The sequence below is a fragment of the Denticeps clupeoides genome, chromosome 3 (assembly GCF_900700375.1).
Source record: "Denticeps clupeoides chromosome 3, fDenClu1.1, whole genome shotgun sequence".
In the NCBI taxonomy this organism is placed as follows: Eukaryota; Metazoa; Chordata; class Actinopteri; order Clupeiformes; family Denticipitidae; genus Denticeps; species Denticeps clupeoides.
Window position 1 is genome coordinate 19,003,514 of NC_041709.1, and position 15,001 is coordinate 19,018,514.

The 15,001-nt window shown below is 46.0% G+C and overlaps 1 protein-coding gene across 1 annotated transcript in view; it reads right to left on the bottom strand.

Moving 5' to 3' along the window:
• Positions 1-313: 313 nt before the first annotated feature.
• The window catches only part of notch1a (notch receptor 1a), a 17,062-nt gene continuing 2,374 nt past the window's right edge, over positions 314-15,001 (bottom strand). The window contains exons 3-34 of the mRNA XM_028971657.1: positions 14,234-14,496; positions 13,552-13,890; positions 13,305-13,427; positions 12,980-13,213; positions 12,688-12,843; positions 12,105-12,290; positions 11,616-11,729; positions 11,343-11,456; positions 10,992-11,225; positions 10,785-10,895; positions 9,744-9,942; positions 9,382-9,527; positions 9,169-9,282; positions 8,915-9,034; positions 8,668-8,820; positions 8,348-8,576; positions 8,021-8,222; positions 7,626-7,779; positions 7,354-7,538; positions 6,569-6,701; positions 6,211-6,468; positions 6,025-6,137; positions 5,263-5,840; positions 4,701-5,102; positions 4,447-4,595; positions 4,042-4,252; positions 3,830-3,905; positions 3,610-3,721; positions 3,204-3,505; positions 2,364-2,511; positions 2,156-2,253; positions 314-1,971 (exon numbers count right to left, since the gene is read on the bottom strand). Coding sequence (XP_028827490.1) covers positions 994-1,971; positions 2,156-2,253; positions 2,364-2,511; positions 3,204-3,505; positions 3,610-3,721; positions 3,830-3,905; positions 4,042-4,252; positions 4,447-4,595; positions 4,701-5,102; positions 5,263-5,840; positions 6,025-6,137; positions 6,211-6,468; positions 6,569-6,701; positions 7,354-7,538; positions 7,626-7,779; positions 8,021-8,222; positions 8,348-8,576; positions 8,668-8,820; positions 8,915-9,034; positions 9,169-9,282; positions 9,382-9,527; positions 9,744-9,942; positions 10,785-10,895; positions 10,992-11,225; positions 11,343-11,456; positions 11,616-11,729; positions 12,105-12,290; positions 12,688-12,843; positions 12,980-13,213; positions 13,305-13,427; positions 13,552-13,890; positions 14,234-14,496 — 6,934 coding nt within the window. The 3' untranslated portion in view covers positions 314-993. The remainder of the gene's footprint in view (positions 1,972-2,155; positions 2,254-2,363; positions 2,512-3,203; positions 3,506-3,609; positions 3,722-3,829; positions 3,906-4,041; positions 4,253-4,446; positions 4,596-4,700; positions 5,103-5,262; positions 5,841-6,024; positions 6,138-6,210; positions 6,469-6,568; positions 6,702-7,353; positions 7,539-7,625; positions 7,780-8,020; positions 8,223-8,347; positions 8,577-8,667; positions 8,821-8,914; positions 9,035-9,168; positions 9,283-9,381; positions 9,528-9,743; positions 9,943-10,784; positions 10,896-10,991; positions 11,226-11,342; positions 11,457-11,615; positions 11,730-12,104; positions 12,291-12,687; positions 12,844-12,979; positions 13,214-13,304; positions 13,428-13,551; positions 13,891-14,233; positions 14,497-15,001) is intronic.

Sequence of the window (15,001 nt, forward strand, 5' to 3'; positions counted from 1 at the left end):
GACAGACAATACGAGCGGGATTAGCCTAGCCTAGCGTCCTGCCACACCTGAGCAGGTGCAAGTAACATTTATATTAGTTTTCAGTTTGGGGAGCAAAGTGCTAAAAATGAAACTTTTAAAAAGACTTAATTAATGCACAAATTTAACATTTTCATTAAAAAAACAGAAAAAACTAAATTGGCTGCAAAACATTAGGCTTTTTATGATGAAATGGCGCCTACTGGTGGTAAAGATTAACTGTTCGTTTTGTAATAACTGATGAAAAGTTGAATAAATTTTCTGTTTCTGTTTAAACACACAAATATACATCATGTGAAATTCACCACCACGTGACGTCTTTTATTGCATTACAAAATATGAAACAGAATAATACATATACATTCAAAACCAATAAACAGCAATACTTTGTTGCCAACAGCACATTAGCATGTGGGGCATAACACTTTTCCTGACTTTACAATTTTCACAACATCTCATGTAACATAAAATACGTGTGTACACAGAGTAACCCACCCCGCCCGACACACACACACACACACACACACACACACCTCTTTCCACATTGCTGAGGAAATGTAAAAAATAAATTAGAAGCTCCTCGTTTGTGGACCTACACATACCCTCTGATCACACACAAGCTTTTTGAAATGCTTTTGACTCGCAATTAAGACAAACAATACCATACTGAAATTAAGACCCTCTACATTTACTAAAATTTCCAAAACTTTAAAGATAGTACAACTTTTGAAAATCAACAGCTCTATTAAAACCAGTGTCTGTACAAAATAAAAAATTACAAATATAAATGCAGGGAAAAACTCCCCCTACTCATTAAGACTCTAAATAAAAAGCATATTTTTTTGTCCGTCTTCCTCCAGAGAAGCAGATTAATAAATATTTGCTCAATAATAACAGTTCTTCTTATGACTGCAGATAACGTGTCCTCCACCAACAAGCTTTCATTGTTACAATGGTATGCCCTGTGGCTTCACTCTATTTGAAGGCCTCTGGGATGTGGCTCATCTGTAGGTTAGTTGGTGGACTCAATATCCCCTCTGACCAATCAGATACATTGGAATGTGGAGAGGAACTTGACCATTGATCAGGGGAACCAGGCGATGGCGTAAGGAAGGGATGGTCTGGCACTGGTTGCATGTGATGCTGTTGCATGTTCTCAATGGCACTGGAGTAGCTGTGCTGAGAGGGTGGTGTTAAGAACTGTGTGGGTGTGGCCATGAGTTGAGCATCATGTGAAAAGATGGTTTGAATGGCGGTGGGGACGGTACTTGTTAGCATTATCCCAGCGGTATCTCCACCCAAGAACTTGTGCTGTGCACTGTCGACAACACCACTGCTAGAGCTCTGGTGAGGTAAAATTGGGCGTGGCTGTTGTGTGAGGCTCTGACTGCCTGGCACATGACTGTTTTGTAAAGGAGGAAAACCAATCACCTGAGGAATCCGGTTAGCAAATCCTGCCTGCTGCAACTGGGTCAGCCAATCGCATGGCCCTGTGGACTGAACTCCACCCACTCCAACCACAGGCAAATGGGAGAGACGTGGAGGAGTGGAGTCAAAGGGATGATGGGCATCAGCTACACCTTGGAGGTGATTTAGAGCGATAGATGGGGACAGTTGGTAGGGTGATGTTATCATGGGCGGGGAGTAGGGATGTGGAGACTCTGACTGGCTTGGGGACACAGCCATGCTTGCCGCTTCCTGTCCACTCCGCTTCTTCTTGGCTGCACCCTCCTTACCACCTGAGCGGTGTGGTTTCCTGATTGGAGGAGACGTAGGCCCAGAGGCGTGCTCCTGGAGGAGGCGCGTAATGTCGTGGTGCATGCGTTCCTGGGCTACATCACACGGATGGCGATCCAGGTGATCAGCAAGGTCACGGTCTGCACCGTGTTCCAACAACACGCGCGCCACCTCGAAGCTGCCCTCGCGTGCTGCCAGAAACAGAGGAGTCTCCTCCTGTTCAGAAAAATGAGAATTAAAGTGAGTGTAAATGTCCTATACAGTCACAACTTTTCATTTCCTTCACAGAAAGAGGGGCTAAAGGAGAATCCATATATTTTATTACCTATACATGTATAATTTGATTATTACAGATTATTAATATCTAATAGTTTACTTTATAGAATTTCAACACACATACCTTATTGTTCTGTAGGTCTTTATTGGCACCGTTCTTCAGCAGAGCAACAGCAGCCTCCACATTATTAACTGCTGCTGCCCAGTGCAGAGCAGACTTACCTAAAACGGAAAGAAGGGGGAGAAGGGCGAAGCACAGGGAAGACAGTTCAGACTCAGATCATTTAACTGGTGGATGAAAGCATCTGGATGTATATGGCAAGCGTACTTACCAGTGTTGTCGGTTGCATTGGTGTTAGCATGGCAGTGCAGTAGCTCCTCCACCATGCCTTCCACAGCCAATCGAGCAGCCAGGATGAGAGGTGTGGTCCCATCATTCATGCGGGCATCCAAGTCTGTTGCACGGTTGCGGAGCAAAATCTGCACGGAACAGCACAATTCAAAGAACTGTCTCATAAAAACATTAGTCATTATGTAAATTGAGTTAATAGAGTATGCATGTGTATCTTACACAATTGATTCACAGAAATGGGGATTAAGATTCTCAGAAAACACCGGTTAAGATAGAGACCTTAGACTTTGTTTAAAAGAATGGTTAAAAGGCAGGAAAGGATTCCAACTTCAGATTGTAGAGTATATTTCTGTCAATTGTATAAGAGTTTTTGCTCTTGCAGGTGTAATTTGGGAGAATCACTTTTTCGGCAGTTAGTTATGTTACAGCCTTTTCCCAAAATTGTATATAAATATTTTTTTTTCCTCAGAATTCTACACACAACACCCCATAATGACAATGTGAATGTAAATGTGCATAAGTATTCACTTAGGACTTAGTCATGGAAGTGACCAAGAACCCGACGGTCAATCTAAGCACAGGCGCTTCCCATCCAACCTGATGGAGCAAAGAGAAATGGCCTATGTGCCAATATTGCCAATCACATTCAAAAAGACTTTGTTTTTATAAATTAATGGGGTGTTGTGTGTAGAATTCATGAGGCTGTAACATAACAAAATTTGGAAAAAGTTTGAATACAGAATACGTTTTGAATATGGAATGATTAAGGCTGCACTGTATATGTACATACATTTGTGTCCACAAGTATGTGTGTGTTTACCTGAAACACTCCAAGAGCATCAGCAGCAATTGCGGTGTGAAGTGGAGTGCGACCTGTATGGTCGGGCACGTTGGCATCAGCACGGGACTCCAGTAGCCGTTTGGCAGCATCGGCACGGGCGTAGCGAGCTGCCAAGTGCAGTGCCGTTTCACCTGTTCGCTCTGTTTGATTATGCAAATCTGCCCCGCTATGCAAGAAATCAGTGATAACATCAGATGTTGGCTCCTCCCCTTCTGGTTCAATTTGCTCCACTTCTACACCTCCTCCACTGCAAGACGCGATCATCAGAGGGGTGAAGCCATCTGAGAGGTGGAATGGGAGAAAGAAAGAGCGAGATGTCAGAAAAGCATGTCCTTCACTTGTCTTCTGTAAAGGACAAACATTTCTACAATAGCCACACGCATACCTGGCCCACGGGCATTAATGTCTATGCAGTCATTGTCCATTTCAATCTGAGGAGGGGTGGGTGCCATGGACATTGTGCGCAGATCAGCTGCGTCCAGGTGCTGTTGTGTCCACTGAAAATGCATAAAAAAGAAAATAAAATCAGATATTTTTATTTTTTAGCTGCTAATTACCAATAAATCATAGATTTCAGGGACAAATACGCATATCATAATACTCACCCTGTAGCGTTTGTCCTCCTCGCACCATTCATTGAGTTGTTCATCCATCAAAGAGCTGTCAGAGTTCTTCAGAGGTCTGAGAAGAGCACAGACAAGAGTTAAACCTCCAGGCAAACTTAACCAAACAGTACACATAAATACACACTAACACATGCAGTAGTGTTATACATAACTACAATGAAGCACATACACAATAAGCAACAGGCACACACCTGAGCCCCACAGAATCCTCTCCCACCGGCTCTCTCCGGGCCTTTTTCTGCTCCGTCGCTTTAAAGCCCTCCGGAAACCACAGCTGTCCATGAGCTCTCTTCCGTTTACGTGACAACACCACACCCACTGCTGCCAAAGCCAGTACAGCCAATCCCAGCAGGGCGAGAAAGAGTGGATACATCTCTTTCGAACGAGGGGCATCGGCTTCACCTACACACACACACACAAATAATGGATATTTATAATTACATGATAGAATGCAACCTAGTGGTCAACAAAGCCAGTTGTCAAAAATAAAGTAACAATTAAAAAAAAAAATCTTTCAAATGTATTTTTCTACTATTGTGGACCAGACAGTGAAACATTCAGACAGCGAAACATGCATAAGCCACTTGTGTACTTACTGGTAACAGCCTCAATGATATATGGAACGTTGAGGTTGCCACTGGACGCCAGAGCACCCAGGAAAGCCGCCACATCTTCAGCACTATGGAAACAGTCTCCAGACTGCTGATAACACACACGATTGTCAATTTCCAGGTAAACTATTGACCTGTAAACAAAAACAACACAAACAGTGATCAATCTGCACACACACACAAATATACACTCCACTACGTACTTAACATACGATACAAAGACTACAAAAAAAACTCACCCTTTGATCTCCATAGGGTCCAGTTCTCGGCGCGTGCGTGGCCTGACGAGCGATAGCAGGCTCCTGCGGACGCGTTCCAGTAGGTGAGTGTGTGCATTTGAGTGCGCGCTCAGCTCCTGCTCTGTGCCATAATACGGGAAAATCAGTGGTTCTCCACTGGCGTCTCGACGGAACACGATGTTGGTTCGTAGCACGCGGCTGAGCTCCCGCAGGAATGTGGAGCTGTGGTTTCGGAGCTGCTGGGGCGGCAGATGGACCACGAGCACCAGGACCCCCACTGCCGGACGAGACGGAACCTCGCCGGCACAATCCAACCCATCCCACTCACAGCCAGCACTGTTACAGCCTTCGTCACAGGAGCCGTCTCCATAATGATCACTGCAGTACTGATCATACTGAGGGCTGCGGAGACAGACGGAGTGAAGTGTGAGACATGTATTCTAATGCTTGTGGTATGCTTATGCTTACACGTGTGTGCATTTATTAGGCTTGTGTGTAGGATTCTTCATGGGCATGTGTTGTGTGGGAGTGTACACTATTTTGAAGGATCGCTGTCACTCACTTGCACTGCCCCTCCTCATGTTGGCAGTCGAAGCCATCATATAAGCAAGGAGCATTGGCACACTGTGTGTCACACACTCCGTTGTTGAAGTAGCGCCAGCACTGCAGTGCAGACACGCATGCATGCCAGGGGTCCTCAAAGTTCAGAGAGCAGTCGCCGCCATCCCAGCCGCAGGCGTGTGTGTTGCATGGCCAGTCACAAAGACCGTTCCCGCCACGGCCCTTGCATTCTGCCAGCTCACATGACGGCTCCTCTCCAGGTGGAGGGGTAATGTCCCGACCGAGTCCGCCCCTGAAGGCATGGTCCAGGATGTGACATCGCAAGCCGTTGAAGCGGTCAGGGCATACACACTCGTATTGTGTGGCATCTGATGAAGGCTGGCAGGTGCCGCCATTATAACAGGGGTTAGGGTGACACGGGGAGCGTGAATAAGTACGACTTATGGCCGTTTGGCACTCGCGGCCACCGAAACCTGGTGGACAAACACAGCGAGGGCCAGAGGACTCCCACACACACACGCCACCATTCACACACCCACATACACTTGAGCCGTGTTCACAGGAAAATCCAGAGAATCCCTGAAAGGGAGAACATACAGTCAGTATTTGCTGATCACTTTTGTTAACAACGGACTCACAGATCAAGGGTATTTTTAGCAGAAAACTGTAAATTAATGAATAACTCGCATTTTAATGTGTACATGAATCCAGGCATTCAAAGTGTGCATGTTTGGTGTGTTTGGCTGTGTGTACGTGTACTCACCTGTGGACAGGTACAGATGTAATTTTTAGGAGTGTTGCTGGCCACAGAACAGGTTCCCCCATTTTTGCAGGGCTGTGACAGACAACCATCCAGCACTGACTCACAATGTTGGCCTACAAACAACAACTTTCATTAATACCTTCTTTTATGATGTAATTGTGTATACATGTTTGAGTGTGAACAGACCTGTATATCCAATCTTGCATTCACAGCGATAACTGTTGTTCAGTTGGACGCAGGTGTGTGTACCGTGGGCATTGCAAGGGTTAGACAAGCACTCGTTTACATCCCCCTCGCATCGCTCACCCACGAACCCTGGTGCGCACACGCATCCAAAACCACCTACACGGTCCACACACATGCCGCCATTGAAGCAGCGAGGCTCCAGAGTCACACGGTCAATGAGAGGAGAGCAGTCATCCTCATTAACCTCGCAGTGTAGCCCTAACAGATAAAGAAGAAATCGTCGTAGGTTAGTGTGTGTGTGATTCGGGTGAAGCATGTGTGTGTGTGTGTGTGTGTATGTGCATGCTTGCATGTTTACCTCGTGTTCCTCGCGGGCAGGAGCATTTGTATGTGTTGATGAGATCAATGCAGGTGCCTCCATTTTGGCAGGGCTGAGAGACACACTCATTCAGTTCTTCGGAGCAGTTCCTGCCATAGAAGCCAGGTACACACTGAAAGAGAGAGAGAACACTTAATTCACTGTAAAATAATTCACTTTAGTTTATGTTCAAATCTGTTAAGCATTATTTTGGTATGTATGAATAGTTATGTATCTATGGTGTCTCCATGTCAATACAAAACGAGTATAAAGAGAGCATGACTGTATATCTGTGTATGGACTACACCTGTTTGACTTTTTTTCTTTTCATGGACAAATCATCACCGACCCTGCACTGACACCAATTGCAGGCTCACTCTACCCTGGAAGGGTGTCCCTCTCTGTCTCACTCCTTCTCAAGGTCTCTTGCTTTTTTTCTCTCTCTCCGAACGTTTTTTAGTGGAGTTTTTCCAAAAGGGTGAAGTGTGAGGAATGTCAACTGTAGGGCCTGTCAAAGCCCATTAAGATATACTGTATGTGTTTATGGGCTATATAAGAATTAAATGTTGTTGTTGTATGGGTAGAAGTAGCCTAGTGGGTAACACACTTTCCTATGAACCAGAAGAGTCACAGATTCAAACCCCACTTACTACCATTGTGTCCCTGAGTAAGACAATTAACCGTGAGTGTCTCCAGGGGGACTGTCCCTGTAACAACTGACTGTAATTCACTCTGATAAATTTAAATGTATATCTGTGGATGTTTTTTTGTATGTGTGTACATACCTCACAGCTGTAGCCTCCCAGGTGGTCGGTGCAGGTTGCCCCATTGAGGCAGGGGTTGGGCTCACACTCATTGGCATCAAGCTGGCAGTAGCTCCCTGTGAAGCCAGCAGCACAGCGACACATGTGTGTGTTCCCCATATCCACGCACTCACCAGCACGTCCACACAGAGCTGACACATCCACCCCTGGAAAAAATGAACACAGATTTGACAGATTTAGTAACTAAGCACATCCACATACCCTGATACTGTTGTGCACAGGCGGTTACTTACCTTGTTGCCTGGCGGCCACCTCACAGCTCACTGTGGGTACATCACAATAGATGCCCGTCCACCCACTTACACACTGACACCTGAATGACACGCCCTCCTGCCAACACACACCTCCGTTTCTGCAGGGAGAGGTGTCACACCAGCGTACCACACTCTGCCAAAAAGACATATAACCCTAGGTCAGTAAATGTAGAATTAGAAGTTAAAACAATAATCTGCACAACAAACTGTAATTAAGAATGTAATATATTATTGCTTATGGTTCAATTATATGAATATGAACTGTTATGCCGGTTTAATTTGTTGGTAACCCACTCTACACTACAGCACCAGATATCACCAGACACCTAATGCAGGTGTGAAAGTTGGACGCTTGTGTGTGTGTACATGCATACCTGGCAGTTCTTCCCGGTGTACCCATAGGGACAGGTGCAGGTGTGTGTGCCATAGTGGTTGTGGCAGGTGCCCCCATTCAGACATGGATGGGTATCACACTCATTGAGGTCATGCTGGCAGTAGGTGCCAGTGAAGCCAGATGCACATGTGCATGTAAATGCTCCAATCCCATCCACACATGTTCCTCCGTTCAAACAGGAGCTGCGGAAAACAATCAAAAAGTAATCAAATTTAAATGACTGTGTGCATGTCTGTGTGAATGCACAAGGAAAAGTGTCATATATTTATGTTTCTGTATAATGTGTTTTGTGTTTGTGTGTTTATACCTGTCAGTGCAGTCAGGGATGTTGATTTCACAGTTAATTCCACTGTAACCATGGGGACAAGCGCAGGTGTAGCTATTGACACAGTCTGTGCAGTTCCCCCCATTTCGGCAGGGGGCGCTCTCACACTCATCAACATCCACCTCACACACCCGACCAGCGAAGCCCGGCAAACACACACACACAAAGCCATTCACACGGTCTGAACACAGACCCCCGTTACTGCATGGATCTGTCACAGAGAGAAAGAGAGAGAGGAAATGGCTCAACTGATCACTGTTCACTCACAAATTCATGCCCAAACATACAAAAACTTGACTTACTGGGACTGCAATCATTAATGTCGATCTCACAGTGTGTTCCTGAGAATCCAGGGCGACACACGCACTGAAAGTCGCCGGGGGTGTTTACACAGTCCGCTCCATTCACACAGGGTGACCTCACACACTCGTTCACATCCACCTCACACCTCTGACCTGAGACAGTAAGAGAGAGAGTATCAACACACACGCTCCCTCAGCTAACACATTAACCTGTTGCACACAGTCAAACACACTCACACACACTTACCCTGCCATCCTGAAGGACAGAGACAAGAGAAGCTGTGGTAGTCCTCTGACTCCTGACACACTCCTCCATTCACACAGGGCTGCTTTGCGCATGGAGCCAGTCGCGTCTCACACAGCTCGCCTGAAATATGCATGTACGCGCGCACACACACACACATACAGGTTAGCTGACATTGGCCAGACACACAGATAAATGAATGCATGAGTGTCAGCATGGTGCATGAAAGTGTGTGTGTGCATGTGTTGAGCGTGTACCAGTATATGGCAGGGGACAGGTGCATTTGAATCCAGCAACTCCATCCATGCAGATGCCCTGATTGAGGCAGGGACTGGGCGCACACTCGTTAATGTTTGTCTGGCAGTTGCGACCTAGACGCACACAAACACACAACATATAAGAGTTCCTTTCATGCAACATTGCAGCCTCAGAGATGGGTATGCATGTGTGAAAAAGTGTGTAAAACTTACCGCTGAAGCCCGGCTGACAGCTGCAGATATAGCCGTTGGCCAGACCCTTACACACTCCTCCGTTGATGCACGGTCTTGACAAGCACTCGTTCACCTTAATATCACAGCCCCGTCCAGTCCAACCCGGTTCACACACACACTCATAACTGAGAAAGAGAAAGAGACTGAATATACTATGAAAGGCTACAATAATGTACTTTATAAAACTATATCCAAATATCCAAAGGAATAATTCATAAATATTTTCAATAATTTCTTAGTGTATGAATAATAATCAGAAAGAGTGATGTTTACTTTTTCACATACATAGTAAGTACAAATGATTTGTTAATAAACTGTTTATAGGAGAACTTTTATCTAACCTGTTGTGCTTTTCCAGGCAGTTTCCATGGACACAGGGGTTACTGGCGCACAAGGTGGGTAGAGAGCGTGTGAGGCAGTTTGGGGGGTTGAAGTGCAGCGGACACACACATGTGTAAACATTTACACCATCGATGCACGTGCCACCATTGTGGCACGGGTTTATCACACAGTCATCCACGTTGATGCTACAGAGAGTTCCTGAAACAAACAAGCAGAATTTGAATGGACTTGTATCACCCTGGTCCTGTCTGCATTTCACAAAAACAAATGTAAACATTTGCTGGTCTCATTCCTCATTTCAGCACAATACAGCTTGTTGGTCAAAACAATTACAGGTCTAGACACCCTGAGGCAGCATAGGATAAAAGGTTCATACGTTTAAGGTACTCAACAGTATTGTGGTAAAACTGTGGTATGGTAAACTATGACTTTGTGGGACGATCCAGTAGTTACAGGGACAGCATCCCCCCTGGAACAACTTAAGGTTAAGTGTCTTGCTCAGGGACACAATGGTAGTAAGCGGGATTTGAACCCGGGTCTTCTGGTTCATAGGCGAGTTACAACTAAGTAACCAGGCATCAGGCATTCTGAGATAAAATCTACAAACACACACAAAACCATGTTTTCCAATCTGGTAAAAGTTTTTCAAATGTTCGCCACACCCACGCTCTTATGGAAAACAGCCCACTCAGTGGTGAGGGGGATGGGGGTCACACAAAGACCCCCCCCTTCCCATTTCACACACCACCGAATAACAATAACAACAGAATGACCCCCCTCCTCCACACACACACACTCACAGAGACACTCCTCCAGACAGGGTAATGCTCAACCGTCTGTTTCAACCTTTTCAATAACAAAAGGCTATTATCCTCAGCAGGGCAGCCAAGACACACACAAACACACACACTAAATTCAGAATAGAGTCTGTGTGTGAGTGTGTGTGCACCAAGGGAATTCGATACTACAGCTCGCTAGCCACCTGTTCTGCTGCTATAGCCTTCACACACACACATATACACACACTCATAGGCTCTCACCTGTGTATCCAGGGTCACATACACACTCAAAGCCATCAGTCTTGTCGATGCATTTGCCATGTTCACATGGTCGACTCTTACAGTCATCCTCATTGACTTCACAGTTCACACCTGCAAACACACACACAATTCATTTCATGGTAGAACATGGCCAATCTCTCTGACAGTATTAAATTAAGTCTAGGTGTATTTGTGTGTTTTTCAAACCTGTGATGCCATGGGGGCAGGAACAGACATATCCGTTCTCTCTGTCTTGGCACACTCCTCCATTCTGGCACGGCTGGCTCACACACTCATTAATGTTGTTCTCACACAGTCGGCCAGTGTAACCCCGGCGACAAACACAGGTGAAGGATGCCAGGCCATCACGGCATGTGCCGTAGTGGCAGGGAGACGACACACACTCGTCCACCTCCACGTCACACAGCCGCCCAGTGTAACCTGTTCACACAGATAAATCAGACAATTCCATCAGAACAGGATATTACATTAAGAGTGTGTGCACATCAGGTATGGTCTGAAACAGTGTGTGTGATTTTTTTGTGTAAATGTGCATACCTTCAGTGCATTGGCAGGTGAAACTGTTGGCGCCATCAATGCATTTGGCTCCATTTTGGCACGGTGTGCTTGCACACTCATCAATGTCCAAATGGCACAAACTCCCAGAGAATCCTGGGAACAAAGATGTACATGGGGAGAGGAATTCCTGATTAGTACAGATGAATTTTGATTAAATGAGTTTTGCCTACAATGGGAAAAAAACACCTTTTCAACCTATTTTGCACAAGAACATGCACTTCTCAGCAGATGACGTAAAGATGGTTTATGTACCTTTTGGACACTCGCAGTGGAAAGAGTTGATCTTGTCAATGCACATCCCATTGTTCAGGCAGGGTGAAGAGGCACACTCGTCTGTGTCAGTTTGACAGAACACGCCTTCATAACCTAGCGGCCACAAACAGGTGAAGGGAAGAACAAATTAGACAAGACCAGTAACACAAGGATCCAGAAATGACAAGAAACACAACAGAGACATGACTGGCTAGAAGGAGTCACAATAGTTAGATATCAGCAAGCTATATGCTTGACATGTTGAATATTTACATTTTACCCTGGTCTCTGTGAATAACCTGGTAAGCCTACATTAGGTAGGTCTGTTTGAGTCAAGTTTAAGAGCAAAATTGTACAAAACAAAACCCCTCTGTAACCATAATAACATACTCAAAGAGTAACAGGAAGAGATCTAGATGAATGCTAACAGAGGAGTTAAGCATGGCTCTGATACCTGGAGGTTAGTATAAAAGAAATTATGTAGTGTACCTGGCATGCAGATGCAGTGGAATCCTCCAATCTGGTCGAGGCAGGTGGCGTCATTTTGACAGGGGTTGGAGGCACACTCATTTACATCCATTTCACAGCGAGGGCCCTCATAGCCCTGTAGACACTGGCACTGGAATGAGCCCTTCGTGTTCAGACACCGGCCACCATGCTCACAGGGGTTAGCGCCTAAGACACACAGCCAACATCACACGTCTCAGAATTACTCCGTCATTTACGAAATTTATCAGATGCCCTTATCCAGTACTAAAAGCTATTAGTTGTCACGAGACACACCACAGCATAGCGCACACAGTGAGGGGCCAAGGGGGCCGCCATGAAAGGTGCCCAGGGAGCAGTGTGTGTGGACGATACTTTTAGGTGAGTGAGTTAACTTTTCATAATTGTATTAATGTTAAAATGTCCAGGTAAAAAAACATTAGACACACAATCCACTGGATTCTGACCCTACATTCAGATTTTAATAAAATATTTTTATGTACAATCCGATTCTAACTGGATATGTTTGTGTTAACGGAACATTTTGTCAGGGTCAAATACTGACAATGCCAACACTCTGCCTTACCCAGTGAGCACTCGTCAATGTCCTGACTGCAGGCTGAACCCGAGTATCCAGACGGGCAGGTACAGATGGCTTTTCCATTCACAGGATTGGTGTCACAGTTGGACCCTTTCTGGCAGGGGTTACTGATACAGGCATCATCAAGGTGACACAACAGCCCTAAAATAGAAGATAAAACAGATGAGACTCAGTTCCTCTGTTCCACTCAAACTTTGGTTCACATGAACCCTAATGTTCACTAAGGAAGTAAATGTTAAATGAACAGTTGCACACAGACACAGTTAAACACACTCACCTGTGCGTCCAGGAGGACATTCGCAAAAGAAGGATGCGACCCGGTCGTGGCAGGTGGCACCGTGGTAGCAAGCCGCGCTGGCACAGTCATCGATGTTGTCGCTGCACCGTTCACCACTCCAGCCATTCACACAGACACAGTGGAAGCCACCATAGGTGTTATGGCACGTTCCACCGTTCAGACACAGGCCAGGGGAGAGCTCACACTCATCCACATCTTCTGTACAGTACTGACCTGAGGGTTGGGGTCAGAGGTCAGTATCATGAATGTGTGTGTGTGTACATAGTTAATTGAGTTTGTGTGTGAGAAACAGAGCTCACGTTACCTGTCCAGTGCTTGTCACATTTGCATGTGTAGGTGTTCACCCCATCTATACACACACCCCCATTCTGGCAAGCATGTTGACTACAGTCATCGATGTTCTCCTCACAATGAACCCCCAGAAAACCTGCCAGAAAGAGAGGCCGATATCAGAAGAGACATAAATTATAAGCACACACACACAAACATTATGCATGTCATGAATGCATCTCTCTCATTTACACACACTTCCACATAAAAGAAATACACACCTGTAGGGCAACTGCACTGGTAGGTTGTGTGACCAGTCTGCGTGCATGTGCCACCGTTCAGGCAGGGGGCGGGGCTGCAGGGCAGAAGAGGGGCCTGGCAGTGTGCTCCAGTGAAAGTAGGGGCGCAGCGGCAGTGGAAGGAGCCCACCTCGTTCACACACACCCCGCCGTTCTCACACACACCGGGCTGAGCGTCACACTCATTGACATCCTGACGGCAAGTGGGGCCGGTGAACCCAGAGGGGCAGGAGCAGATGAAGACCGAGCTGGAGGCGCGACATACACCGCCGTTGGCGCACGGGTTTGATGCGCATGCATCAGCCTGGTCACATGTCTTACCTGCACACACACACACAGTTCAATTAGAATGCAGTGACTTCACCCACACACCAATTTACAACTGGAGGACAAGAGTAAACAGCAACAGAAGAAATCATGTGTATTCAGTACTGTGTTTACTGTTTATTGGGTGGTCCAAACCCCACTGTGTCCCTGAGCAAGACAGTTAACCCTGAGTGTCTCCAGGTGGGGACTGTCCCTGTAACTACAGACTGTAAGTCGCTCTGGATAAGGGCGTCTTGTAAATGTTGTGAATGTATAGAGATGTGTTGTTGTAATGTCATACAGTCTGCAATACAGCACTATGAGTCTGTGTGTGTATGTGCACCCATTCATTCTATACCTGTCCATCCCGGTGGGCAGCTGCAGGTGTAGTGCGTGAGTGTGTGAAGGTGGCAGGAGCCCCCGTTCTTGCAGGGGGCGCTCAGGCAGGCGTGGTTCAGAGGGGTCAGACACAGCCGGTCGCTGTAACCGGGCCGACACACACACGTGAAGTCCACCGTGTTGCCATGACTCAGAGCATGACACGCACCCCCGTTACGACACGGTGACGGGCTACAGGGCGACGGGAACTGGCAGCGTGTGCCCACAAAATCAGGGGGACACCTGAGAATACACAAAACACAGGCAGGGCAAATCAGTGGACACCAAAAAACTTACACACAACATTTGAGGGCCATTCCAAATCTGTCACATATGTATTATACATTTTATTCATTGTTACCCATTGTGTAAAATATCTCTATAAAATATACCATTCATGCAATATATAGTGAGTATAATTGTCCCCAGTGTCCAAATTTTGTGTGTTCCAAAACTTTCACTAAATTTAAGAATTAGGATACGCTGCCTAAGCTGTGCATACCACATTGATACCCACACAGGCAGGGAACATTACAAACTATGAGGAAAATGTAAGTCTGCAATACAAAAACACACACACACAATAGTTTTATATCTGCACCCTTTTGCCACAAACCGTGGTTTTAGTGTGTATGTGTGTTCGAAAGTGTGTGTTTGCAGGAGAGCAGGTGTGAATATTAATGAGAGCAGCTGTTAAGCCACCCCACCCCTCCACTCTGCCCCTCCAACAAAAAAAACACACTCACAC